The following is a 26,039-nucleotide window of genomic DNA, read 5'->3' as shown; positions in this document are numbered from 1 at the left end:
GGTGAAATAAAGGTTCTCTCTTTGGTAAGAAGGAGATGTCGAGGAGCATCACTACCTTGTCAGAGTGGAAGCGAAAATAAGGTTCATCCAAGCGGAGGGTGCAGAGCTCGCTTGCTTGACGGCCTCATATGATAGCAACTAGGAAGGCTGTCTTCCATGAAAGATAAGAGAGGTCATCGTAGCCATGGGTTCAAAAGGAGGTTTCATTAAAGCTGAAAGGGCCAAATCCAAGTTCCATGGTGGTGGAAGAGGAGCACGAGGGGGGTTAGTGTTTTTATATCTTTGTAGGAAAAGTTGAATCATAGGGTCGCGGAAACAAGAAGGAAGGTCCAGTTTCTATTGGTAAGCCGTAATTGCTGCAAGGTAATAATGGAGAGATGATAGAGATAATACTGCTCATGCCAAAGATGCGAAGAACTCCAAGAGGATGGATGTGGGTGGGGATAGAGGATCCATGCCATGTTGGCAGGCTAAAGTGTTGTTTTTTTCCATTTTGAGTTATATGATTTTCTTGTAGATGGTCTGTGGGCCACTTGTAGGATGTCTTTTACTGACTGTTGCACCCCACAAAGGTCCACTTTGCTCTCAACACACACCACGGAGAAAGACTTGGTATAAACAGTTTATTGGTAAAAGGTAGCAAAAAATAAGGCAAAAATGCAATAAGAAAATGCAATAATCAAGATAGGATCTAATGACCCAGGAAACAGCAAGTAAATCCTTAGATGACAAGGCTTAAAACAGGAACATGATATTCAAGGCAGAATCCAAATTACATGAACAAACAGGAACATGAAGGCAAGAATACTTTCCCAAAAAATATAGACAAAACCTGAACCAGGACTTGAGGCTTGAAACAGGAACACAACAGGAGATCTTGCTGTGAAAACAAAATTGCTTGATCTGAAATGTGTTCCCCACATTTCCCCTTATTTACCCATTCTTACAAGACATGAAGGCATTCCTTTGACTTTGGGTTCCCAGCCTTTTGGCAGCAATCTTTAGTGAATGTCTAGGGAGTTTGGTTCTCAGAGGCAATCTTGCCTCTCTGTCTAATTGGACTTCCTCATTATCACTGTGACACCTCAGGCGGCGTGAGCACTGGGAATCAGACAAGAAGGCCAATAAACAGTCTAATATCTTTATTAAGGAAATAAAGGAGACAACTAAAAATAAGCGGAGTATATAGTCCAGCAGTAGACCTTTCAGGAAAGGTCAAATATAGTCCAGTAATATGAAAGTAGATGTCCAGTATTAGAGTTCAAAGTTTTAAATCCAATAACCGAAACACACTCAAACCTTTAGGCTGTTTGAGTGGGGATTAAGGCAGGATCTGTCAAGAGTTCCAGGGCTCAATCCGAGGCTAGGATGCAAGGCAAGGCAAAGTTAGTCGTGGTAAAGCTGAATCGCTGTCCAGGCTTGACAGGGAGATGAGATACAATGCCGGTCTACTCGAGAGTAGCACGCTGCAGAACTAGAGTCGATGTGAATCCCTCAACTGACACGTTGAACACCGCAAAGGCCAGTTGGCGCCCAGAACTTTTATGGGACTTTGCTCTCCTCTCCAGCCAGGTGTCTGAACTCTTTCCCAAGGAAAAATGACTAAAGTCAACAACTTGCCAGCTGCAATCCTCCCTGAGAACTCTCAAGGGAACCGGCTTAATTAACGCTTGCTTTCTCCGCTAATCGAGCGCTTCTCCTCAAATTCTGCTTTTCCGCGCGCGAAGCCTCCCAAAACAATTTGCGGTCAAACATAGCATTCTCTGGAGAACCGGGCTGTGAGTCAAGGCCCTTTTTAATTAACTGTGGGCTAAAACTGTCAACAGGGGACATCTGGAAAGGAGCGGAATCGTGCAGAAATGGCAGAAACCCCATCTCTTCTTCGGTCTGCTCCGTAATGGCAACGGGGTCATGACTCGGAGGTCTCTGAGACACTACAATCACTTTCTGAACCACCTGGCAGTTGTTGATTTTCCCTGCCCTCCTCCCATTCTGAAAGCTGTGAAGGGACACGTTGATCTGAAGCCTCTGTTATCTCATCTTGGCCTGCTAGCTCATCCTGGCTTCCTGCCTGCAGCATTCTCAGAGCCTGCTGCTCACACTGTGCAACATTTTCAGTTTCAGACTTTGAAAACCCAAATCCACCTTCATCATCAGACTGAACCTCAACAGTGGCTGTGATAGGATTCATTGTGGATTCGCCATGCTGTGAGGCAAAGGTACTCAATGTCCAGGTGGCGTAGTTTGCCGTAGTCTGCAGTGGCCTGGGCACCATGGCAGGGTGCAGTACCTTCCTGCCACCATTGTTGAAAGGAATGGAAACCAAGGCTGGCAGGGCCACCATGGTGCCAGGATGATGCAGTTGGCTTTGTTGTGGTAAATCTTGGCTATGACTTTGGTTAGAAGGGGAATAGGAGGGAAGATGTATAAGAGGGGACCACACCAGTTGAATAGGAAGGCATCTCCTAGGCAGCGATTGCTGGATGTTGATGTCCCCCAAATGCAAAAGAGATGGCATTTGGTGTTGAATGGTGAAGCAAACAGGTCGACATGAGGTAGGCCCCACGTCTTGAAGAGTTTGGAGGTCTGTTGTGTGGCTGAGGTGATCTGCTCTGGTATTTTGTGACCTGGTAAGTGAATTGCAAGGAGAGAGATGTTGTGAGCAATGCACCAGTCCCAAACCATGACGGTAAGTTTGAGAAGTGACCAGGATCGTGTTCTGCCTTGTTTGTTCACATGCCACATTACTGTGGTATTGTTGGTGCATACTTGAACTGTGGAGCCTAAAAGAATGTCATGGAATACTTGAAGTCCTTTGAAAAGGGCTAGGAGTTCCAGAACGTTGACATGGTATTGCAGTTCGAGGCTGTTCCACTGGCTGTGGACTGAGAGCCTGCCTGAAAATGCTCCCCAATCATGGAGGCATCTGTTGTGATTGTTGTAGATAGTCCTACTGGTCTGAGCGGCATTCCAGCGCAAACATTGGAGCATTGAGTCCACCATCTCATTGAGTGCCGGACGTGTGGTGGAAGACGAAGATGTACGCATGGGTCATGTTTGTACGGGTTGAATACCTGGATGTACCATGCCTGAAGTGTGTGCATTCGAAGACAGGCATATGGTGTCATTGCTGTCATAGAGGCCATGTGCCCGAGTATGGTTCTGTATTTGAGCAGCGGATGTGAAGGGAAAGTGAAAAACCCAGAGGATTGTCATTCTGAGGGCCCGGAAGCGGTCCTCTGGCAACTGAGCTGTGCATGAAATGGAGTCCAGGGAGGTGCCAATGAACTGTGTGCATTGTATTGGTTGCAGTTTGAACTTCTTGGTATTGACCACCAGACCCAGGTTCTGAAGGAGAGGGTAAGGTGAATACTGTGAAGGAGGGCTTGTTCCCATCTATCTACAAAAAGCCAATCATCCAAATAAGGATAAATAGTAACCACCGCCATGCATTTTGTAAACACACAAGGTGCAGTAGAAATTCTGAAAGGTAAGACTCAAAAACAAAAGGCTTGGTCATTGACCATAAAAGCTAAATACCTATGGTGATTGGTGAGGAGCAAGCTGTGACAGTCTGTTGTGGGGGTTGGGGGGTTGGGCTGTCTCCGAAGGGAGATCAAACCGGTGCGGGTGGAGCCTGCAATGGCGTGTGGGCACCAGGCAGCATGAGGATGCCAGGCTCTGCTGACGTGGGGCGGTGTTTCTTTTTCTTCTATTTTTTTCTGGTGCTGAATGTTCCCGAAGAGAAAGGGATTTAGAATGGTGCCTCTTACTCTTGGAGGAGTGTAAGGGGGAAAAAAAGGAGCCAAGGGAAGCTGCAGGGAGCAGCCCAGTGTTGGAGGTGCTGGAGAAGACTGCTGGAAGGTTTGTGGGGGAATCAAGGCGTGCTCTTATAAAATCGCCTTAAGACGTGTCTCTATATTTTTCCTTGCTTGCTGCGTAAATGCGTGGCAAGCAATGCATGAAGAAACGGAGTGTGCCTCCCATAAACAGAGGAGCCATTTGTCATGCTTATCTGTGTCCAGGAGTTTCCCCCATAGGACAACCATTTTTTGAAGACTGGGATCGCCATGGCAAGAAAAGAAATGAAAAGGTAAGTCTGAGGTGAAAAACTGTGAGAGGTTCCTAGGACTGCTGCCAACGGCAAAAGAAGAAACTATGGCAGCGGCCTTGCTGAGCCATATATATACCCTCTGGGGAGGGAGCGCTGGGCCATCATTCAATTATTACAAACAGCTCTTGTATGTTCCATTATTGCTGTGCACGTGCACTTATTTACCACATGTGTGGATTTTCACAGAGACCACGTGGGAGAACATACTTATTAGTGTTAATAAGGAGGGATGTTGTAACGGAAAGCCTTATTTTTATTGGGGATTTTTGTCTATGTTATTTAATGTTGATTCAGTGGTAAAGGTGGGCAGAAGTTAGCTACTGCTGATTGGCTGTGAGTCACCATGGTAACGTAGCTGCTTCTGTAGAAATGTAACTATTTCGAAGCTAGCAAGAAAGGGGTGGAGCTACCTGGATGAAAAAGGAGGGAATGTTTTAAAAAGGTGTCAGTTATTGAAGTTCTTTAGCCGGTGAGCTAGGAAGAAGACATCTGTAGTTCAGTTATGTTCAGGTTCTAGCTGGGGAGCTAGAAAGATGATGTCTGGAGTTGAATTAGATTCATGTTTCTAGCGAGGGAAGCTAGAGGAAAGACTTGTGTGTGTTTGGTTCAGTTTCCAGCCTATGTACTAGGGGGAAGATGATATGCATTTAAGTGTGCAGCTACAGATGTGGTACTGAAGTATAAAAGGACTAGCTTAGGTCCTGGTTCTCAGCTGGGTGTTGCTGAGGGAAAAGTAAAAGAAACTGTTGAGACAAAGTTTCAGTCAAGTTGTTGATGTTAAAGAATGAAAGACATTATCTATATCATGTACAAATGAAACTGAAGAAGGAAACCTATGCAACAAGTTATGCTTTTTGGACTAAAGAAACCATAAATAAATATTTGTTTTTAATACAGACGGTGTTCCTGAGTGGTGAATTGCTTTACCTAGAGTCAGCAGATTTGTTTCACATACTTCCTCTCAGTGTCACATTATCTTATACATGCACACGCACAGACTCAAGTGTTTATAGCTGGCAGTGACTGGGATCCTGAAAGAAGGATTGCCCCCTGCCCTAGTGGGATTTGAGAGATCCCATATTTAAAAGGTGTGGCAAAGGTGTGGGATATTAAGAAGATTCCCTTAGCCTAAATGTAAAGGGCGTTGGGCAGAGTGTCCCACATTTAATGGTGGCAGTGGTTGGGATCTTGAAAGAGAGATTTCCCCCTGCCTGTTTGAGTAGCCACTCTTGTGCCTTTTAGGAAGTGAGCCTTGCAGATGTGTTTCAGCAGGATACAGACTTCTTCTTAGCTCTCTTACATGTCCGTCATAATAATGAAAGCATGAACTAAAGTTTTTCAAAATATAGTGGTCCTTTGGTATCTATTGTGGTTTGATTCCAGCCCCCCCCCCCCGATACCAATGTTTGTGGAAGCATAAGCTGTATTAATTTAATGGCATAGTTAAATGGCATCCATAATATAAAATGGCAAACTCAAATGAGGGCTGATTTTGAGGATTTGGGAAATAAAAGGAAGCTACACAGGGTAGGGCTAGTACACATCAGTGCCATGCTCAGTATTCTGGCAATATCAATGTATGCTTTTTAAATTTTAAGTAAAAAAAATATATACATTCCACTCATGATTGGTTGAACCCATACATGCAGAATCCAAGGATACAGAGGGCCAACAGTAAAAATATGCTTTAAAACAATGTTTTATATTTGCTTCTTTTTTATTTCACTCTCTAGTTTACATTATCCACTCTGTGCACTTTGGCCCAGTTTGTTTTTATAATCTTTACTCAGGTTTTTAGATAATGTTAAGTTGATTACTGTGTTTTTTAATGTGTAATGTGTACAATTGTATTTTATATGATGTGTTTTAATTTTTCTGATTATTGTAATTATCCGAGCTTGGTCCCATGCAAGCCACCCTGAGTCTCCTTGGGGAGATGGAAGTGGGGTATAAAAATAAAGTTGTTGTTGTTGTTGTTATTATTATTTTAGGCACATATTCATTCCAAAATTCAGAAATTTCACAACTCAAGGGGTCAGAATCCTGAAGCAACCAGAAAACTAACCAGAGAGGTTCCAGTTGTTTTACATTACAGTACTCAGGTTCAAATATTTCTGCTAGATTTTGCATGGTGACAGAGTAATATACCTAAGTAGACGTTAGTTTCTAGAAGCATAAAAAGGAAGAAGGAAGTAGGGGAAAAACAAAAAGGAATGCAGCTCCACCTTGCAGAATTTTTATTTTTTGCAAAAGGCTTTTGTGGATATAAACCCACTTCTTCACATTAAGTAATCTGATATCCCTTTCCTGATTGTTAAACAGATTGTGTTATGAGCCATGTATTCCAGTTTAAAATTGTATTACTATTTTTCTACTTACGTGATTGTAATGTTATTCAAAAGTAGAAATCCGATTCTCAACTGTAACCCCAGCTCAAATTAAACCTTACACTAAGTTTTGAATAAATCTTCCCCTCAAGGAATCAGCTAGGAAATGGAAGATTTTTGATTAAGATAAAACTTATCTATTAAAACAAACAAAAAGAATCAAATGATTTAGCTCTATTCATAATATATTATATGCCTTCCTTTTTAATAGCTAATTTTCTGAAATATCAAGGAGTAGAAATAATCTAGCACGTAAAAAGATAGGTATACAGATAAAGGATGAACATCAAAATGTTTATTTGCTCAATTATTATGCCATGGAAATTAAGAATGCCGAGATGTCTCTCACATCTATCTAAACTGCATAGATATGGGTTTTTTTAATATATAAGTAGACTAGGAAATTCTGTCCATGTTCAAAGCATTTGAATTTAAAAAGACACAGCAGGAAGTACTTTCTGGGTTTACTGGCTTAGAATTACTTGCTGATTTTGGGCTGTGAGCTTGAGATGAAGCAAGGATTTGTTAGGAAGGGAAACAGGAGCAGACAGAAAACCTTTTCAAAGTGCACTAGCCAGGAAAGATGAGACAGAATTAACAACCAGAACATACCAAGGAAAATAATTCCCAAAATGCAGAACAAATTGAAGCTCATATGTGAACTGTAATACCAGCTCTCATGAACTGCTAATCCTTCCAGTTTCCAACATTATCTACTTTCTATTTCTTTCATACAAAATGAAAAAGGCTAGAAACTAGTTTGAGGAGACAATATTGGAAAGATAGTGACTTCTGATATACTGACTTCTGATTCCTATCCCAGCCTAATTGGAATTTTGGGAGGAACAAAGCACAATGCATTTCTAATCAAGAGATTGTAATTGTTAGTTGGCTTCTAAGGAAGATTAGAGTCCTCTCAGCTTCCCAACTTTACCACAATATTAATTGTCATTTAAGCAGTGGCATAAATTATGCAAGGTAGTTTTTTATTTTGACATCAACATCCATAGTTCATTTATTATACATGACCAAAACATGTTAATAAGCAACTTAAGATCCACTACTGTAACATTCCAAGTTTGCACGTCAATGAGGTATCATATGAAAATACATATACATATTTTAAAACCGTAAGATCATTTACTGGGCAACAAATTAAAAAAATCAGACCTCACCTGCTAAAATTATAATTCTGGAGTTTGTTTCCAAATAGTAACAAATCCAACTGAACAAAATTTACAGGAATCGGGGGAACCCCCAGTGACACAATGGGTTAAACTCCTGTGCTGGCAGAACTGCTAACCTGAAGGTTGGGTTGCTGACCTGAACATTGCCAGTTTGAATCCGGGGAGAGCACGGATAAGCTCCCTCTGTCAGCTCCAGCTCCCCATGCGGGGACATGAGAGAAGCCTCCCACAAAGATGGTAAAACATCAAAAACATCCAGGTGTCCCCTGGGCAACATCCTTGAAGACAGCCAATTCTCTCACACCAGAAGTGACTTGCAGTTTTTCAAGTCACTCCTGATATGGAAAACAAACAAAAAAACAGGAATAGGGGGGGAAATGTGGTGAGGTTGTGCATTCTTTTGCTATAAAATGCCACTTCCAAATGCTGTACCGAAGTAATTTGATACATTTTTAGTTTTGATCTGTACATAATATTCTACTCCTAACCAACAATGCGCTGCCACCTATAACTCATTTTTCATTTTTTAAAAAATTTGGTATCTTTTGAAAACAAACTCCACAATTATTTTTGGCTGAATACTACTGCAGCTCTCAGAGTTTCCCAGTTGCTTCCCTTCAAACTGTTCCCAATTGTCCAAGGCACTGCAATAGTTATAGTTTCTCTTCAAACCTTCTCCAACAGCACTGGGAAGTCAATGGTCAGGCCAATGTGTGTCCTATGTGTGTCCTTTTATTATTCTGAGTATCAGAATAGGAATTATAGAAAGTAAGTATTCCCTTTAATAGTAAAAAAGTAGTTTTTGCTAATAGAGGTGGATCCAAAATAGAATTAAAAAGAAAAAAGAGACAACAAGCTTGTCATACCATGATATAACACATAACGAATGCATTTCCCACTGAGATCTCCCTAAGAGTCCAGAGAGACCTAATTTCCAAGGTTCACAGAATAGTCAGTCTGTTATGAAAATACTAGGAGTTCAATGTGAGTAAATCATAGCTATTCCTCTTATAATTTACTAGGTCTATGGGGGAATCAGATGTGCATGCCCAGTACAGCTGTGGTCTCTCTGCCCAGCATTATCTCCAGAGGAACACACAATATGTTGTGAACTAAAGTAGCCATTTTCATCCAAGTGCACCACAAAACATTTCTATGGCTCCCAAAACAAAATAATCCTGCACACTGCTGTGGTTTAAGAGGCCGGTGCTCTCAAGCTGATTCCACAAACACACCAAATAAATAAATAAAACTGACAGAAGAAAAGTCACAAGTTAAAATGCGATGTTGCAGGCTGTGAACATGGAGATATGGCCAGGGTCAGGTGTTACATGAGAGGAGGAGGAAAAAAAAATATTTCCAGAGCCTATTGTCAAAGAAACTTTGTACAATAGAACTGAAAACATGATCAAAATATGACGAAAAATGTTAAGAAACTGCAAATTAAGCTGGCTCCTTAGAAGACAGATCATGATTACACAGCCAACGCGAAAACCAGGCGCTCATATTCTAACTGTGTTCAGAGCACAGGGCTGGGTACATAGCCTCTAGAAGTATGGAGGATGAGGAACATCTTGTTCTAGCAGTCAAAATGTCTTCCTTTCACCCAAACTTAAAACAGATCCAGGGCAAGTGCCAGCAACTGCAGTGTTACTACAGTATTATGTAAGATGAGTCCAAACAGTTACTAAAAGATGTTGCGATGTCTCATGCAGCAGTCAACAGTTCAATCATTTTGCTTTTCTGAAACAAAGGCATTTGGTTTCTGTGCAAACGTCTGTGCAACAAGCAGCGGGAAAACGAGGGAAGCATCAGCATAAACCTGCCAAAAGAGAAGACTGTGAGTAAAAACCTAAGAGAAATGTTCCAAAAATTCTTCTTGCTTATTGATACTAAAATGAGACCCCATTAAGACTAGCTGTGTGTCTTTAGGTTGTTTATGAGTTATGGTGTTCCTAAAGGTTTTTCAGAGGTTTGGCTTTGCCTCCTTCTTTGTAAATTTTTTTTTAGAGATTTGCCTTTGCCTCCCTCTAAGCAGGAAAGAGGATAACTTAGCCAAATTCATCCAGTGGGTTTCCATGTCAAAGCAGGGATTCAAACTCTGGTTTCTGGATCTTAGTCCAATGCTCAATGTAGGCTCTCATAAGGCTAGATGAGACAACCCTAAATTCCAATGGTGACTCTTGTGAAAACTATGCCTCCCTTCCATGCTCTATTGTCATGCTTTACTCTACAGAAGGGGATCATAACTCTTGGGGGTCCATGGATATATTTAAAGTGTCTGTTCTCTTGAAAGTTACAAAAAATACCTTGAACACTACACAACACCTTTTTATTAGAAATTTGAACTGTAACAAAAGTGCTAATCTAAAGATGAACTTGCAGATATTTAAAAACTTAATACAACAGGAGTGTAAATCAAAATCCTTGTAGGATTTTGGTGTTTCTTGAGAAGCATTTTCTCAGCCATAAAGCTAAATATGGAAGCCTAAAATCAATTCAAAACAATAGACAGACACACACACACACACACTGCATTGGAGTTTTATAAACACCTGCATCCATTAATCAATTAAATTAACTGGTTGTCTAACACTGACATGTGTTCCGTCCTGTCAAAGAGCATCTCCACATCTTAAAGTTCTTATTCAGGCTAAGCAACAACAGCCTCTACACTGATATGTGTTTACAAAATAAAACCCAACTTTACCCTGCCTATATTTTAAATTAGCATATATACACTCGGTATTGTCCATGTGTGGATTTTCTAATGCTATGTATTACAAATCATCATTTGCTCTTATATTTGTGTATTTCTTTTCCTTCGTTTCCTCCCCTCAAACCTAAACCAAATCCAAAAAGATCCTCATTCTCTCACTGACTGGGGGGGGGGGGGGGGAGAGAGAAGAGGGAGGGAATGCAGTCTTTTTGGCAGGGACTTTTGGGGTTTGGTTTGAAGGGAGTGGGTGAACAGAACAAAACACACACACACAGATACAGGAGTTAAGAATTAGTGTTTCTAATAAATAGCATTAGACACTTGGGCAACACGGAGTACATATGCTAATAAGTTAAATAAAGCAGCACATATATTGTTGCATCTGATATATGTATGAGGCTTTATAACATGTATTTTGATAAACCTATTCCAATATAATTGATTTTCTTTGAAACTCTATTTTATGGATTTAAAAGCATTGTTCTGTAAAGAGGTTTGTAAGCATCATGAAAGGGAATTCAGGGCTTTTGCTCTGCATGCACCTTGACAGGCTTGGCATCCATGCGGATCTTTCCCCAAGAGACTGCTTCGTCAGGCCGAGCTCCTGAATCTGAGCCATCGAACTCCTGGGCTGTGTTGATGTATACAGAGAAGTCAGCGCCGTTTCTCTGGAGAATTGGAAGAATTGGTGGCATATAGCATACAGAGGTATGTTCAACAGAAGATCTGCTAACACACCAGACCCAAAGTGACAGACAACCTTCCCAAATTAACACTCAGGGTTATCACACCTGATACATAAAGGCAAAGCTTCTTTTTTAAATTTAAAAAGCTGTATTTACTTATTTTAAAACATTTCATAATACAGGAGTCTTGTTACATTGTCTATTCCCAGATCTATACTTCCCCCAACTCCTTCCACATCATTCACATTGTGTTATATAAAAATAGCTCTCTCAGTTCTACTACTTCTACTTATTTTAATTTCATCCAGTACATATAAGTATTGTAATATATTTTCTAATTGGTCACACACAGTCAATCAAATCATTTATTTCAGTCACAGACCAGCACAGGAAATAAAGGTCACAGTTTCATACAAGCTTGGTACATTTAGTACATTTAAGGTATAAAAATAGGTGCTGCATCCCAATAGGGGAGAAAGAAGCTGTCTTTCTTTGTCGTCTGGTGGTTTGAATTCACCATTTGTTTTATTATTGTTGTTATTATTTCTTACCCATCTCTAGTGAAGGGGCACAGCATAGTTAAAAACACATCATCATAAAACTTATATGTAATATATGTAATACATATATTAAAACATATTTCTATGAAATTATATATATATATATATATATATATATATATATATATATATATAAACTTTGCTGCATCTCCCTCCTCCCTAACAAATCCTGACAGTCTCTACCCATTGAACACTAGTCTACCTTACCATCAGGTTAGCGTTGGCAATATGGTGTTTGACAAGACCTCCACCCAAGATTATCATTCCTGTCTTTTGTGCAAAGATAGCCTGGGTATTGATTAGCTTCAAATCTACAAGAGAGGAAGAAACAAACAAATAAAATATTAGTAATATATTACAAGTAACAAGCTTCGAGATGTAAATATAGTTTTGGGTTCTTAGCATACAACAAAGATTCCCAACTACAGTTCACAGAATACATGAACATTGGCTCCATTCCAACTGGACCTGCTAAAAGTCTAAAATATCCAGTGTAGGTGGACAACAAAAGAGAATTAAAGCTAACCTTAAAAAATGTGGAATAAACAGAGAACTGGGAAGCCCTGGCTCTCGAGTGTTCTAAGTGGAGGTCAGCTGTTAGCAACAGTGCCATGGATTTTGAAGAAGCACAAATAGAGGGCAAAAGAAAGAAACATGCCAAGAGGAAGTCGCATCAAGCAAATCCTTCTTCGACCAGCATCCATCTGGAAATCTGTATCTTCATTGTGAAAGACCATATGGACCCAGAATATAGGCAGTCTCCAAGTTACAAACATCTGACTTACAAATGACTCATAGTTAAGAATGGGAGTGAGACAACAGGAAGTGAGAAAAGTCTACTCCTAGGAAGGGAAATTCACTCCGGAAAGAGTTATCATGGGGAAAAATGTCTCAACTGAAGCTTCATCACCAATCCTTGTTTCCACAACAAGCCAAATTTTTCAAAATCCAATTATCACAGGGACAGAAAGTGAGGTGAAATCTTCTGAACGGGGCACAGCCACAAAACAAAAACCACAGGGGTGTTAACCCTTTCCTATGTGATCCAAAGAATTTACGCATACACACACATACACATACACAAACACTTAAAATATATATACAGTAGAGTCTCACTTATCCAAGCTAAATGGGCCAGCAGAAGCTTGGATAAGTGAATATCTTGGATAATAAGGAGGGATTAAGAAAAAGCCCATTAAACATCAAATTAGGTTATGATTTTACAAATTAAGCACCAAAACTTCATGTTATACAACAAATTTGACAGAAAAAGTAGTTCAATACGCAGTAATGTTATGTTGTAATTACTGTATTTACGAATTTAGCACCAAAATATCACAATATATTGAAATCATTGACTACAAAAATAGCTTGGATTATCCAGAGGCTTGGATAAGCGAGGCTTGGATGAGTGAGACTCTACTGTACTAAAACTTGAGTTATACCTACATTTTTCCTGTTTTAACTCACATACAACTAAAGAACAAACCTACAAGACCTATCTTGTTCGTGACTTGGGGACTGCCTATAATTCTCTACAGTATATATATAGTATCATATCTGGCCACAAGTGATTGCGTAAATCAGTGGTTTCCAACCTGTGGTCTGTGGATCAGCAGTTGACCTCAAGAACTAAAGTATGGTCTGCGGCCTCACCATTACTACTACGGATATCACAGCCCAAAAAAAAAAAAAATCTTGGTGTCTTCGTTTTTAGGCCTATTCCTGGGGATATTTGGGGTGCTGATTCAAAAAATTGCATTGGATAGACCACATCAGCTCTCAATTATTAAATATGGTTTTCTGTGGGCAAGGAGATGGTGACTACTGGGTGGCATATGTTCTGTATCAGAAACTAGAGTTAATGTTATCTATCCAATGCAGTTTTCTGAATCAGCACCCCAAATAACCAAACCAACTCTAAAGTTGACCGAAAATGGATTTATAATTCTTTTGGTACTAATGTTGGAGAGTGGTCCCTGATCAAAAGAAGGCTGGGAACCACTAAATGGTAGGATAAGTTTGAAATACGGGAATGTGATTTCCTTTTATAACCCACTTCTGAAAATCAAAACCACTGGAATGCTGGTGGCTGGCTAGATTAAGTGATATTGCGGAAATGTTGTCTTACCTTCTACGATGTCCAGCACAAGGCCTGGCTTCTTATAGGAATGGAAGAAAATCATATCCCCCAGGGAACCATCCGTTATTGCTGGGCTTAACACAGGGATGCTGTTCTGCCAAAAACAGTATGCAGGGTTAGTGAAAACGGACATTTCACTGGACAGATGCAGGAGGGATGACAGAGTGGTGGGAGACTGTCTTAAAATGCTTGTCTTGTTCAGAAAGAAACTAAATGCATACAGTACAGCTATCTCTTAGGTCCTGTTGGTGAGGGGAGGAGACACCAAAGCACCAAAATAAACTGAATGTCTGGTAACAAAACAAGGCTTTTTTGGAATATTGCATATAACAGAAGACCTCTGATGATCAGAAATGGGAGGAAACCTATCCCACTATGAAATGTCAAAGAAAGAGTGTGGAATCCAGAACACAATAATCTGAGACATCAATTTATGCAAAAAAATCTTCCTCAGCCTACCTTCTGTGCCCAGTAATAAACTGATTCGGGATTGTTGATTTCCTTGCCAAGCCGAGCTATGAGCTTGGATGGTGTCCACTTCATGCCCTGAAGAACAGGGAAGCCAGCAATATAGTTAGAACAACACTTCTTAGACTGACTGGAAAGCCAAGTATTAGCGAAGAACTATAAAGTTTTCACATGGTAGATTTCAAAGGAAGAAAGATTCAGTCAAATGGAGGGTAATAAATTAATGCTACTAGTAATAAAAATAATGTGAAGAACTGTCCATGTAATCACACTCTGAACTTATGAGTAGATCAAATAAGACTTGTCTCTTTTGCCATTTTATCCTCCACCACACCTTACTTCATTCTGAAAGAGGAAGACTTGCACATGTTATCAGATGCCAAACAGAGGGAAATTAATACCCAAACAGTCCGCCCCAAACTTATCAGTTCTCACCTCTGTATCCTGTTCTGTCACCATCTGATCTAGGATTGGCATGAGCCAATCCTCAAACTTGCAGTAATTGTCATTGGGCACCAGCAGATTTCCAATCCTGGAGGAGAGGAGGACATGGATAGAACCGTGCTCCTACATTGTCCCTTCTTGTCCCACACTGAGAAGCATAAGGCCAATTCTGCTTTCAAGCATCAATCATGTCAGTCAACAGTTTACCGTTCAGAACATCCTCACAACCTTTGATCCTTGAAAATGATCAGATCACACCGCTCTCCACCACCTGCATTAATACCTGTTGATTCCACTCTGCCGCAGTTCCTTTCCACGCAAGCTGAAGTCTCCAATATAAGTAGGTGCCAAGCACTTGATCAGATCTTCCTCTACACCACCTGCTGTAGTTACCAATACATCCACCTACAGAAATTAATCAAGGTAGATTATAATCCTTGACAAACCTTGGTGCTTCAAGAGTCACAAAACTCACTTGTAACACTTTCACTGGCTGTCATTCCATTTGGAGCACAATTCAAAGTGCTGATGTTGAACTGGAAAAGCCCTATATGGCTTGAATCCAGTCTATTTAAAATAACAATAAATAAATAATAATAAACTTTATTTATATCCCGCCCTATCTCCCCATGGGGACTCAGGGCGGTTTACAACAGGTAGCGGCAAACACTCAATGTCGTAAGGTGCTAACAAAAAACAAAACAACCAAAGCCACCCAAATCAAAATAAATCCAACATCTACATCAAAGTGATAAATATATTGCCACAAATTAGACAATGACATAACAGAATAACACAATCACACCTAAAAGATGGTATCTCTCGTTACAAGACCATTAGACTTTTAATCAAATGCTTTAAGTTTATAATTGTTTGTTGTTGTTTTTTTAAAAAAGGTTATATTAATGCTTTTACCCAAGTTTTTTCTGATTTTTAAGCATGCTTGTATTTGAATATGTTGTTAGCTGCCTTAAATCCAAATTATCATTACTGTTATTTCTTCCATTCTAAGAAAGAACACTGAAATTAGGGTGTGTCTTACAATCAATGGTGCCTTACAATTGAATAAATATGTTGATGTCGTTATTTCTTAACAATCACATTTTAAAGCACAAAGGAGACTATTTCCCACAATACATTTCCTCTGTTGCACATAAGTCAAAAATGTTTTTCCTAAGAAGGAAGGAACATCTCCTTGGGGTTGGGAAATACCATATTGTGTTGCACCAGGTAGCGGATGGTCTCACGGACACCTGAGCTGATGAGGTTGGAGGTGAAGCCCAAAAAGATGGTGCAGCCTGTCAGACGACGGGGACAGGGATTGAGGTCAGTATGGTCTCCTGCATCCTCCTGTAACGGGGCCAGCTTTGCTTCAATCTGCAGTGGAGAGTACACCTACGTCAATCAAACTTCAACACAGACACACAACACAAGCAATGAAGACTTAAATACTACTCTGCCCAATACAGCTAAATATAGGTGACAAAGATTTATAGTGGATATAAGAAAAAACAAGCAAGGAAACAAAAGAGGCCAATATTTTAGGCCTTTTGCATTTTAGAAAAAACCCCACTGAAAACAGAACATGAAGATTTGTTAAAAAAAATAACACTTATGCCACTTTATCTGTAAGCAAGATAAACTTGAATTTTCTCCCACAGAAAAGGGAGATACAATTGAAACCACATTTGGCTGAAAGTTCTGGACTTAGAGCAGTCCCTTTCTAGTGATCAGTTGAAACAGAATGTGGTACTTATATTCCCAATTATGAAGTACCCACATTTCATCACATTATAGCTGCCACTGCATAATAGTTACACCCCCATTTTGAGGGGGGAGGGGAAAATTGATATTTTTGTGCTCTTCACATAATTGCAAAGCCATTTGGGGCTAATTTCCCCTTCCTTCCTTTCTTTTTGGCTAAGGCAAGGTAGTTTAAAAACTATGATAAAATGCAGTATCATCTATACACAAGGATTAGGTTTAAGTGAGTTTGCACACTTTTTGTGGGAAGAAATGCAGCGAAGAAAGGGGCAGGCAGTACTTCTGTAATCTTGGTCAACTGTATGTGTTTTGTGTGACATACATGAATGATGTCAAAACCAGTAGGAATGCATGCTGCCCCCATATCCTCCTGCTATGCACAAATAACTGTAACTACTTACCATGCGATTAATCTCATTGACAGCCTGTCCAAAGCTGGTAGCCTGGAAACCCGTTGTGAGATAAGACTGGAGTAAGGCATGATAATCCAATCCACAGTCAAAATCATATCCACATACAGTTTGACTCCCTTCAGGTGGTCCCTCACTGGGCTTCAGTACAGCAGCCACTGCCCCTGCAGGTAGGCTGCCTGCCAGGTTCTCCATCAGGTCGACAATGGTAGAGCTGAGACCTAAAACAATTAGGACACAGGAGAAAATAATCTCTCAGAATACTTCCATAACCTCTTGCCATACGAGTTGTCACAGAATCATGGGCACTTAATACAGAACATACCAGACTTCATTTCCTTCATAGTATGGCCCTTCCACATTGGGTGACTATAGTTTACATCATCTCCAATTTTAGAATTTGAATACCAAAATAATATTTGAATTTGGATACATATTGAGATATCTTGGAGATGGAACCAAATTCTAAACAGGAAATAAATCTGTCTTTCATATACTCCTTATACACATAGCCTGAAAATTGTTTCAGTCTCTTTAACAACAGTGTTCATGTATGGAAGTCTGTGTGCACTGAACCATCAGAAAGGAAAGTCTATATCTCCGCCATCTATGTTGAAAAATATTTTAGATTTCGGAGTATTTTGTATATTCAGAATTAAAGATGAGAGATACTCACCTTGTATATGTAAATGTGTATATGACCTTTAACTGGTCGTTTTTTTTCCCCCCATATCAAAAACAACAAAGCAGAAAAGGATAGAGAAATGAGTTTTGAAAGATGGGGTTACACACAGATTTTCTGGAAGCCATGCCAGAAAATTTTCATTGCTACCTTCTTTGTAAAATATGCCCTGTGACAACAATGTTCTTTTTTCTATGCTACCACTCAGAATGAATTTGCCTTTTTTCCTGTTGTAAACATTCAAGCTAGGAAAGTATGGATTTTAAAGAAACTAGAATAGTACTCTTTGATTTCAAATTGATCTCAGTGGGATTTCCTTGTAAGTGGGATTTTTTCTTATGGCTTACAATAATTGTCTGTGCTTTGTACATTGCAATTCATAATCCTCAATATAATTCTGCCTAAATATAGAGCACTGCTGCTTTTATGTATGTAAAATATAAATCTATTTGCTTCAGGAATTGATCAGTTTTATTTGTTTACTTAACAATCCATGATCTGCCCCACTTGTAAATATTACACATGTGCTGTGTATGTTACATATTTCAAACTTCTGTTAGCAGTTCTCACCTTAGATCATGTATTATTCTTGTATATAGAGTTCCATGTGCTACTGACATCTGTCTTTGTCTATTCTCCACAGTATTCATGTACTCAATAAACGAAAAACAAGTTGTTTCAAATGAGGGATTGTCTATGTTTGCTTTTCTGGCCTCATAGGCCAGCTTCTCTATTAGAGTTAACTTCCAAGATTTATTATACCAGTTTTCTGTCATTTCCCCCCTTACAATTACAGTAGAGTCTCACTTATCCAAGCCTCGCTTATCCAAACCTCTGGATAATCCAAGCCATTTTTGTAGTCAATGTTTTCAATATATCATGATATTTTGGTGCTAAATTAGTAAATACAGTAATTACAACATAACATTACTGCGTATTGAACTACTTTTTTCTGTCAAATTTGTTGTATAACATGAAGTTTTGGTACTTAATTTGTAAAATCATAACCTAATTTGATGTTTAATAGGCTTTTCCTTAATCCCTCCTTATTATCCAAGATATTCGCTTATCCAAGCTTCTGCCGGCCCGTTTAGCTTGGATAAGTGAGACTCTACTGTACTAACGGTAACCTGTTAGGCTGTTCTAAATATAAAACAGAATAAAGCTTTATATAGAATACTTCTGTATACCTCGGTCCATAATGATGTTTCACAGCATTATCATATTCATATCTATTTATAATTGTCACCAAAATTGATGAAACTTTGGACTTTCTCGCCACAAACTACAGTAAGAACCCAAAGAACCACATCTCCGTCAACACTGTGCTGATCTTATACATCATTGTTTTTATATTACCTTAAGTGAATGCTCTGTAATACAGAGAAATTGATTTTGATTGATTAGAAATCTGGATTTGATTTAAATCTTCATTTTTTTAGGCATATCCTAAATCTTATCATATACAGGCAGTCCCCAAATTACGAACAAGATAGGTTCTGCAGTTATGTTCTTAAGTTGCATTTGTATGTAAGTCAGAAAAGGGACATTTTTAAGTGTAACTCCAGCTATTTTTTTTTGTAGATTTGGATAGCACAGGGAAGGATTAACATCCCTGTGACATTTGTTTTGCTGTCTGTGCCCCTGTTCACAAGATTTCACCAACACTTTCTGTCCCTGTGATAATTGGATTTTGAAGAATTTGGCTTGGTGTGGAAACAAGGAATGGTGGATAAAGCTTCAGTGGAGACATTTTTCCCCATGAAAACTCTTTCAGGAGTGAATTTCCTTTCCTATGGGTAGATTTTTCTCACTTCCTGTTGTCTCACTCCCATTCTTAACTATGAGTAATTTGTAAGTCGGATGTTTGTAACTTGGTGACTGCCCATATTCTGGGTCCATATGGTATTTCACAATGAAGATATAGATTTCCAGATGGATGGTGGTCAGAAAGATTTGCTTGATGCGACTTGGCATTTTTCTTCCTTTTGCCCTCTATTTGTGCTTCTTCAAAATCCATGGCACTGTTGCTAATAGCTGACCTCGACTTAGAACACTCGAGAGCCAGGGCTTCCCAGTTCTCTGTTTATTCCACATTTTTCAGAGGGGTAGATTTCTTTCACTTCCTGTTGTCTCATCCCCGTTCTTAACTAGGAGTCAGTTGTAAGTTGGATGTTTATAACTCTTGTAGTTTGTATCTCTTGCATTATTGAAAACTAAAAATTTATTTTTAAATAATAGTTACATCAAGTTTTTTATTTAAAATTATATTCTATAATGATATTCTCTAATTTAAGCTAGTGGCCTGACTGTTTGTTGACATAACCTGCAGAGGCAGTCCAACTATAAGGTGAATTAGGCACTTGCCTGTGGCGCCAACGTCCTGGGGGCGGCATCGTCCCGGGAGGATGGTGTCACCCCCCGCCTCCTTCTCCTTCGAGCCCCCCCGGTGGCCGCGCTGGGCCTTCTGGCTGGTGCAAACCCGCCTTCGCGCCACGCGGGCCCAACTTTGGGGCCTTTAGAGATTGTGAGGTCTGTGGGGAAGCTAGGTAAGTGGGGTTTATATATCTGTAGAAGGTCCAGGGTGAGAGAAAGCACTCTTCTTTGAAGCAGGTGTGATTAGCATTTAATGGCCCTGTGGCTTCAAGGCCTGGCTTCTTCTTGCCTGGGAGAATTTTTTTTGGGAGTTGTTAGCTGTGCCTGATTGTTTACTATCTGGATTTCTCCTGTTTTCAGAGTGTTGTTCTTTATTTATTGTCCTGATTTTAGAGGGTTTTTTTTCATACTGGGGGCTATCTGGGTTATCTAAGTCCACACTGCCCTATATCCCTGTTCAATGTTTGGTGCTAAATTCACAAATATAGTAATTCCTACATAACATTACCATGTATTGAACTGCTTTTTTGTTGATTCGTTGTAAAACATGATGTTTTGGTGCTTAATTTGTAAAATCTTTATGTAATTTGATGTTTACTAGGCTTTTCCTTAACCCCTCCTTATTATCCAACATTTTCGCTTATTCCAACACTTTTATTTTTCAGTGATTAGTTGTTGTTGTTTTTTTTTTGGGGGGGGGGGGCAAAATTCTGTTTGCTTACACTTGAAAATTGCCTAGGGCCGGCTTTGATAACCTGATACGGTATATGTGAACCACAAATTTGGAACCCTTTTTATTGATTGATCTGTTTTAAAATGCATTCACCTAAAACATTATTAAAATGGCAGACAACTTGAAGTGCACCCTAAAGACTAAATACTTTCATGACATAATTTTAGTTAGAAGATCTACTTAGGGAACAGATTGTGTATTGTGTATTGTAAGCACATATACCATTCCATGAGAAGGGGAAATTGTACAGAGAGAGACACCAAGGCCCCTTAAAGACTGGTCAGTTTTAATAGGCAGAGTTGTGTATAGATACATAAAGTACAGATAGGCAACTTGTGGCAGTGCACTCTGAAGATTAACTATTTTATCAGTCAGATCTATATTTAGAGACCATGGACTGAAGGAGTCCAAGGGAAGAGACAATGACTGTAATCTTAATAGTAACCAAATGGATGATAAGCATACAAGCCTCCCTGTATCAACAAAATGCTTTTATTTTCCATTTCTTATTTTCCCATTTTTCCACAATTTTAATTGTCACAAATGTGACAAGGAATATAGCTTGGATTTCAGACTTAAATAACAATTGTTCACTGCCTTATATTCTTGGTGATTTGTACTGTTAAATATTGGAAGCAAGAGAAACATTGAGCCATATTTTATTCTTTAAAAACCACATGCTGAATCTTAACAGAAACATTGAAGACAATTTACTTTCAACTGATAATAGCACAATCCTTTCAAATTTTAGTTCATATTTACTGTCAAGTTGGCATGTGGCGACCCAATGAATGAGAAAGCGACGTGAGCCCTGATTATCATTAATCCTGCTTAGTGCTTGCAAACTCGAGGAACTAAATTGCCTATAGTATAGTCTTTCCCTACTGCCCTCACCTTATTGCCATTTCTACCACTATAGAATTACTTTCCTGAAATTGTGGGATGGCACACTCCTGTGAAGCAAGAGGCAATACTAACAGTAGCATTGCAGCTGGTAGGATCTCTGCTGTTAGATCGGCACACTTCATCTGTCTCTTCAGCAAAAGTCTAGCATCTACTAAGCCGCAGCAATAGTTGGCGATAACACTGGTGGGACATCTTTCAGAGACAATCGCAATGGCCCTGTAAATAATCCTTGTCAGTACTGCACAGAAGAAGGCAAAGGTAAACTACTCAAACCTTTACCTTCAAAATCTTATAAGGAGGCAGCCCAAAATGAAACAAGAGATAGTGCCAGAAGATAAGACTCCCATGTTGAAAGACCCTCAAAAGCTGGTGGGGAAGAGCAAAAGAGAAGTAAACGTGTTAACACAGCACTGTGTTTAATAACACAACTGGATTCAAGGTGGAAGCTGCACAAAACTGTAGTCTTGAATTTACATGGCCCTGATTAGGGGTGTTGGCAATAGGGTGATTCGGAAGCCTTTCATTCATAGAGTCACTATATGTCAAATCAACAGGACTGTAATTATCAACTTTTCCATTAAGCCACTTTGACTTAAGAGATGACCAAAGTATGGCATGATGGGAACTAATGAGAATAAGTTTTAATTTTCTCTCGGGTCCATTTCCTTTTGGCAACTGATGGTATCCATAGAATTGTTTTCACCACATGTCAAATTAATTAATTTTCTTGCTGTAAGTTTTTTTTACTGTCCAACATAGATACTGGAACCAGGCATAGACACTGGAAATACTATGGAATGGGCCATCCTGACTTTGGAATTCAATACTATATGTTTATATTTAAGGATCTTGTCAAATTCCTTCTTTGCAGAATTTCTAAGTCTTCATCTAGGTGGGATAAGGAACATGTGAGCTAGCCTACTAGTTTCTACGCAGCTTGAGCCTTGATGCCATAATTACTCTGAAAGAAGAAGGAAATAAGTAAATGCAGTTGGCCCTCCACATTTGTAGGTTTACCTTTTGTAGTTTTGATTAATATGGTCAGTTGAGAGTGGGCTCTACACCACAGAATGAATATTGTTTGACACCAGTTTAAGTGCCATGGCTCAATGCTATGGAATCCTGGACTTTGTAGCCTGGTGAGGCACCAACACTTTTTGGCAGAGAAGGCTAAAGAGAAACGACAAGCCCCGTGATTCTGTAACACTGACCCATGACAGCTAAAGTAGTGCTAAATTGCATTAATTCTACAGTGTGGTTGCACCTTTTGTCCTCCAGTGCTACTCTATGGTCAACTTCTGCTGTAAGCAATCACAGAATTGCAATGGAGAACCAAAAGTGCATATATGCTCCAGGATTCGTGCTGTTTGACACCAGCAAAATATCCAGGACTCAATGTTACAGAATTGTGGAGGTTGTATTTTTACGTGCTCTTTAGTGTTCTACAGCAGGTCCAAACTACAAATCCAAGGATTCCCTAGCATTAAGCCAAGGAGTGTCAAACTTTTAATTCTACAGTGTTCAGGTCCAGGCTATTTGGCCGACCACATCCCCTTGTACGAACCTGCCTGAGATCTTCAGGAGAGGCCATTCTCTTGGTCCCACCTCCATCACAAGCTCGGCTGGTGGGAGCAAGAGAGCGGACCTTCTCTCTCGGTGGCTGCCCCTCGACTCTGAATTCCCTTCTTCTCAGGGAAGCCAGAATGGCCCCCCTCCCTGCTGTCCTTCTGGAATCTGGTGGCAGGCTAAAACCTTTTTATTCAGACAGGTGTTTAAAGTTGAAGGTGATTAAGACAGGGGGTGCTGTGGTTTTATATGCTTTAATGGTTTTAACTTGAATTGTTTTTAATGATGTTTAATACTGTTTTAATATTTGTATATTGTATATTTTAGGTTGTATTTTAATACTTTTAATAATGAGCCACTTTGATAGTGGCAATTTTATCTTGACCCTACAGGCTGCTATAAATCATGTTAAAGTATTTTACTCACATTATGTATTTTTGTATTATCAGTTTTTATTGAGCTTATATATTTGTGTTGATAATTATGCTTATGTAATTATTGATCTTATTTTCTTGTTTAGTAATGTATGAGTTTATAATGATCTTACCTTGCACTGTTTTTGACTTATGTGTTTTGTTTATCACCAAGGCATTCAATGTTTGCCTTTTTGTCTGGAAGCTGACCTGAGTCCCCCTAGGGGAATTGGGCAGCCTATAAATAAAGTTTATTATTATTATTATTATTATTATTAGAGTTTCTGTATGGAAAGAGTAAGCGGGATATAAATAAACATAAAAATAGTAATAATAGATCAGGCATGGGCAACTTCAGCCCTCCAGGTGTTTTGGACTTTACTGGCTGTTAGGAATTGTGGGAGTTGAAGTCCAAAACTGGGTTGTATGGCCATGTTACAGAAGCATTCTTTCCTGATGTTTCACCCACATCTATGGTAGGCATCCTCCGAGGTTGTGAAGTTTGTTGGAAACTATGTAAGTGGGATTTATATATCTGTGGAATGTCCAGTGTGGGAGAAAAAAAACTTATCTGTTTGAGGCAGGTGTGAATATTTCAATTGGCCACATTGATTAGCATTAAATAGCCTTTCAGTTTCAAGGTCTGGGTGTTTACTGCCTGGGGGAATCCTTTGTTGGGAGGTTAGCTGGCCCCATGTCTGGAATTCCTATTTTCTGAGTGTTGTTCTTTAATTACTGTCCTGATTTTAGAGTTTGTTTAATATTGGTAGCCAGATTTTCTTCATTTTCATGGTTTCCTCCTTTTTGTTGAAATTATCCACATGCTTGTGGATTTTAATAGCTTCTTTGTGTGGTCTGACATGGTGGTTGTTAGAGTGGTCCAGCATTTCTGTGATCTCAAATAATATGCTGTGTCCAGTACTCTCCTATGGCTGACTTATCTGGTTAGTCATGTTCCTTGATTTGTGTTTGGGTAATGCTGCATTGGGTGGTCCCTATTCACACTTGTGCCAAACAGACAAGAGTTCTTTCCCCCACCCTGGACATTCCAGATATATAAATCTCCCTTGTCTAGTTTCCAACAGCCCTCACCACCTTTGAGGATGCCTGCCATAGATGCAGGCAAAACGTCAGGAGATAATGCTTCTGGAACATGGCTATACAGCCTCGATAATTCACAGCAAACCAGTGATTTCGGTAATGAAAGCCTTCGACAACACAAAATCCAAAATGTCCGGAGGGCCGAAGTTTGCCCATGCCTGGTGTAGCTGTATCCCAAGAAATGTCTGGAGAGGTCTTGTGATACGAATCGGCCAAAGTGGGGCTGCCTTCCTTTACAAGAACAAAGGAGCGCACAAATGAATGGCATTCTGGTTTTCCTGAACATACAGATAGATAACCATTCCCCATCTCCTGTCACCTGCGGCCTGAAGTGAGGCAGTCCAGAGTCCTGAAACACCCGGTCGATTCCAACATCTTTGGAGGGAGAGATGGGAGGGAGAAAGGAAGGAGTGGTAAAGGAGAATCCCCACGAGGTGGTCCTTGCTGGCGGCCTCCCCATGGCGCGGTGCCTGCCCCTCACATGGCGGTGGGTAGAAGGGGAGGAGGGCGAAGGGCCTAGGGGAGGCGGGAGGGAGGGAGAGAGGGGCTGGGAGGCCCGCTTGACCTCACAGTGCCAGGGAGAGGCAGCCAATGGCCTCCGCGCTCCCTTACCCGCTGCAGAGCCCGCGTTTGGAGGCCACTTCACACGACCCGCGTCCTTCTACTTCTCTCTTTCTTTGCTGAGGCGGCTCCTCCAGGAACGTAAGTCGCCCGCCCCTCTCTTTCCCGCGTGAAACGCGAGCACAAAGCCGGCTCCTTCGCGCTTCCGGTTGAAAAGCGTCCCTCCCAATCCCCGCCCCCCGCCTCCCTTCACAAAGATGGCCGACCAAAAGCTTCACTTTTGGGCGGAAGCCGGCAAAATAAGGCTTCCCTTTCGGCCCAAGAAAGACAGCAAAAGATTGAAAGAAGTAGGTTGCTATGAATTTTCCGGGCTCTATGGCCATGTTCCAGAAGCACTCTCTCCTAACCTTTCGCCCACATTTGTGGCAGGCATCCTCAAAGGTTGTGAGGTCTGTTGGAAACTAGGCAAGGAAGGTTTATATATCTGTGGAAGGTCCAGGATGGGAGAAAGAACTCTCTGTTTTGAGGCAAGTGTCAATGTTGAATTTAATAACCTTGATTAGCATTTGATGGCCTTGCAGCTTCAAGGCCCGGCTGATGCCTGCCTAAGGGAATCCTTTGTTGGGAGGTGTTTATTTACTACCAGTTTCTATCCCCCCCTTTCTTTACCCTGCAGGGGACTCAAGGCAGCTTACATATAGCAACTATGAGATGTCTTAAAACATACACAAACAGTAGGCTTAAAAATTGAATTAACATTAGTACATATTAAACATTTAAAGACATTACATTCAATATTAAAATTAAAGGTGTTAAGTG

The 26,039-nt window shown here is 40.1% G+C and overlaps 1 protein-coding gene across 3 annotated transcripts; it reads right to left on the bottom strand.

The window, feature by feature from the left end:
• Positions 1-7,466: 7,466 nt before the first annotated feature.
• Positions 7,467-25,446, bottom strand: dhps (deoxyhypusine synthase). 3 transcript variants are annotated; one of them, XM_008106921.3, is made up of 10 exons: positions 25,272-25,446; positions 16,874-17,103; positions 15,921-16,085; positions 14,992-15,113; positions 14,700-14,796; positions 14,256-14,342; positions 13,785-13,890; positions 11,861-11,964; positions 10,950-11,075; positions 7,467-9,510 (listed from the first exon to the last, which is right to left on the bottom strand). In XM_008106921.3, exons 2-10 carry the CDS (start codon positions 17,075-17,077, stop codon positions 9,415-9,417), a joined length of 1,107 nt encoding a protein of 368 aa, XP_008105128.2. In that variant the 5' UTR covers positions 17,078-17,103; positions 25,272-25,446; the 3' UTR covers positions 7,467-9,414. The 3 variants fall into 3 exon arrangements, with proteins under 3 accessions (XP_008105128.2, XP_003218769.2, XP_062831578.1); XM_003218721.4 differs by lacking the exon at positions 25,272-25,446 and adding an exon at positions 24,979-25,168; XM_062975508.1 differs by lacking the exon at positions 25,272-25,446 and adding an exon at positions 21,859-21,877.
• Between the last annotated feature and the right edge of the window lie 593 nt (positions 25,447-26,039).

Source organism: Anolis carolinensis, chromosome 3, assembly GCF_035594765.1.
Source record: "Anolis carolinensis isolate JA03-04 chromosome 3, rAnoCar3.1.pri, whole genome shotgun sequence".
In the NCBI taxonomy this organism is placed as follows: domain Eukaryota; kingdom Metazoa; phylum Chordata; class Lepidosauria; order Squamata; family Dactyloidae; genus Anolis; species Anolis carolinensis.
This window is presented reverse-complemented; position numbering and strand designations above follow the sequence as displayed.

Excerpts from the sequence above, each read along its gene's own strand:
- dhps (XM_008106921.3), bottom strand. The coding sequence starts at position 17,077 with ATGGAGAACCTGGCAGGCAGCCTACCTGCAGGGGCAGTGGCTGCTGTA. Across the intron at positions 11,076-11,860 it reads TTGCCAACGCTAACCTGATG|AGAAACGGCGCTGACTTCTC; the intron begins GTAAGGTAGACT and ends CCAATTCTCCAG. Across the intron at positions 9,511-10,949 it reads TGGATGCCAAGCCTGTCAAG|GTTTATGCTGATGCTTCCCT; the intron begins GTGCATGCAGAG and ends CTCTTTTGGCAG.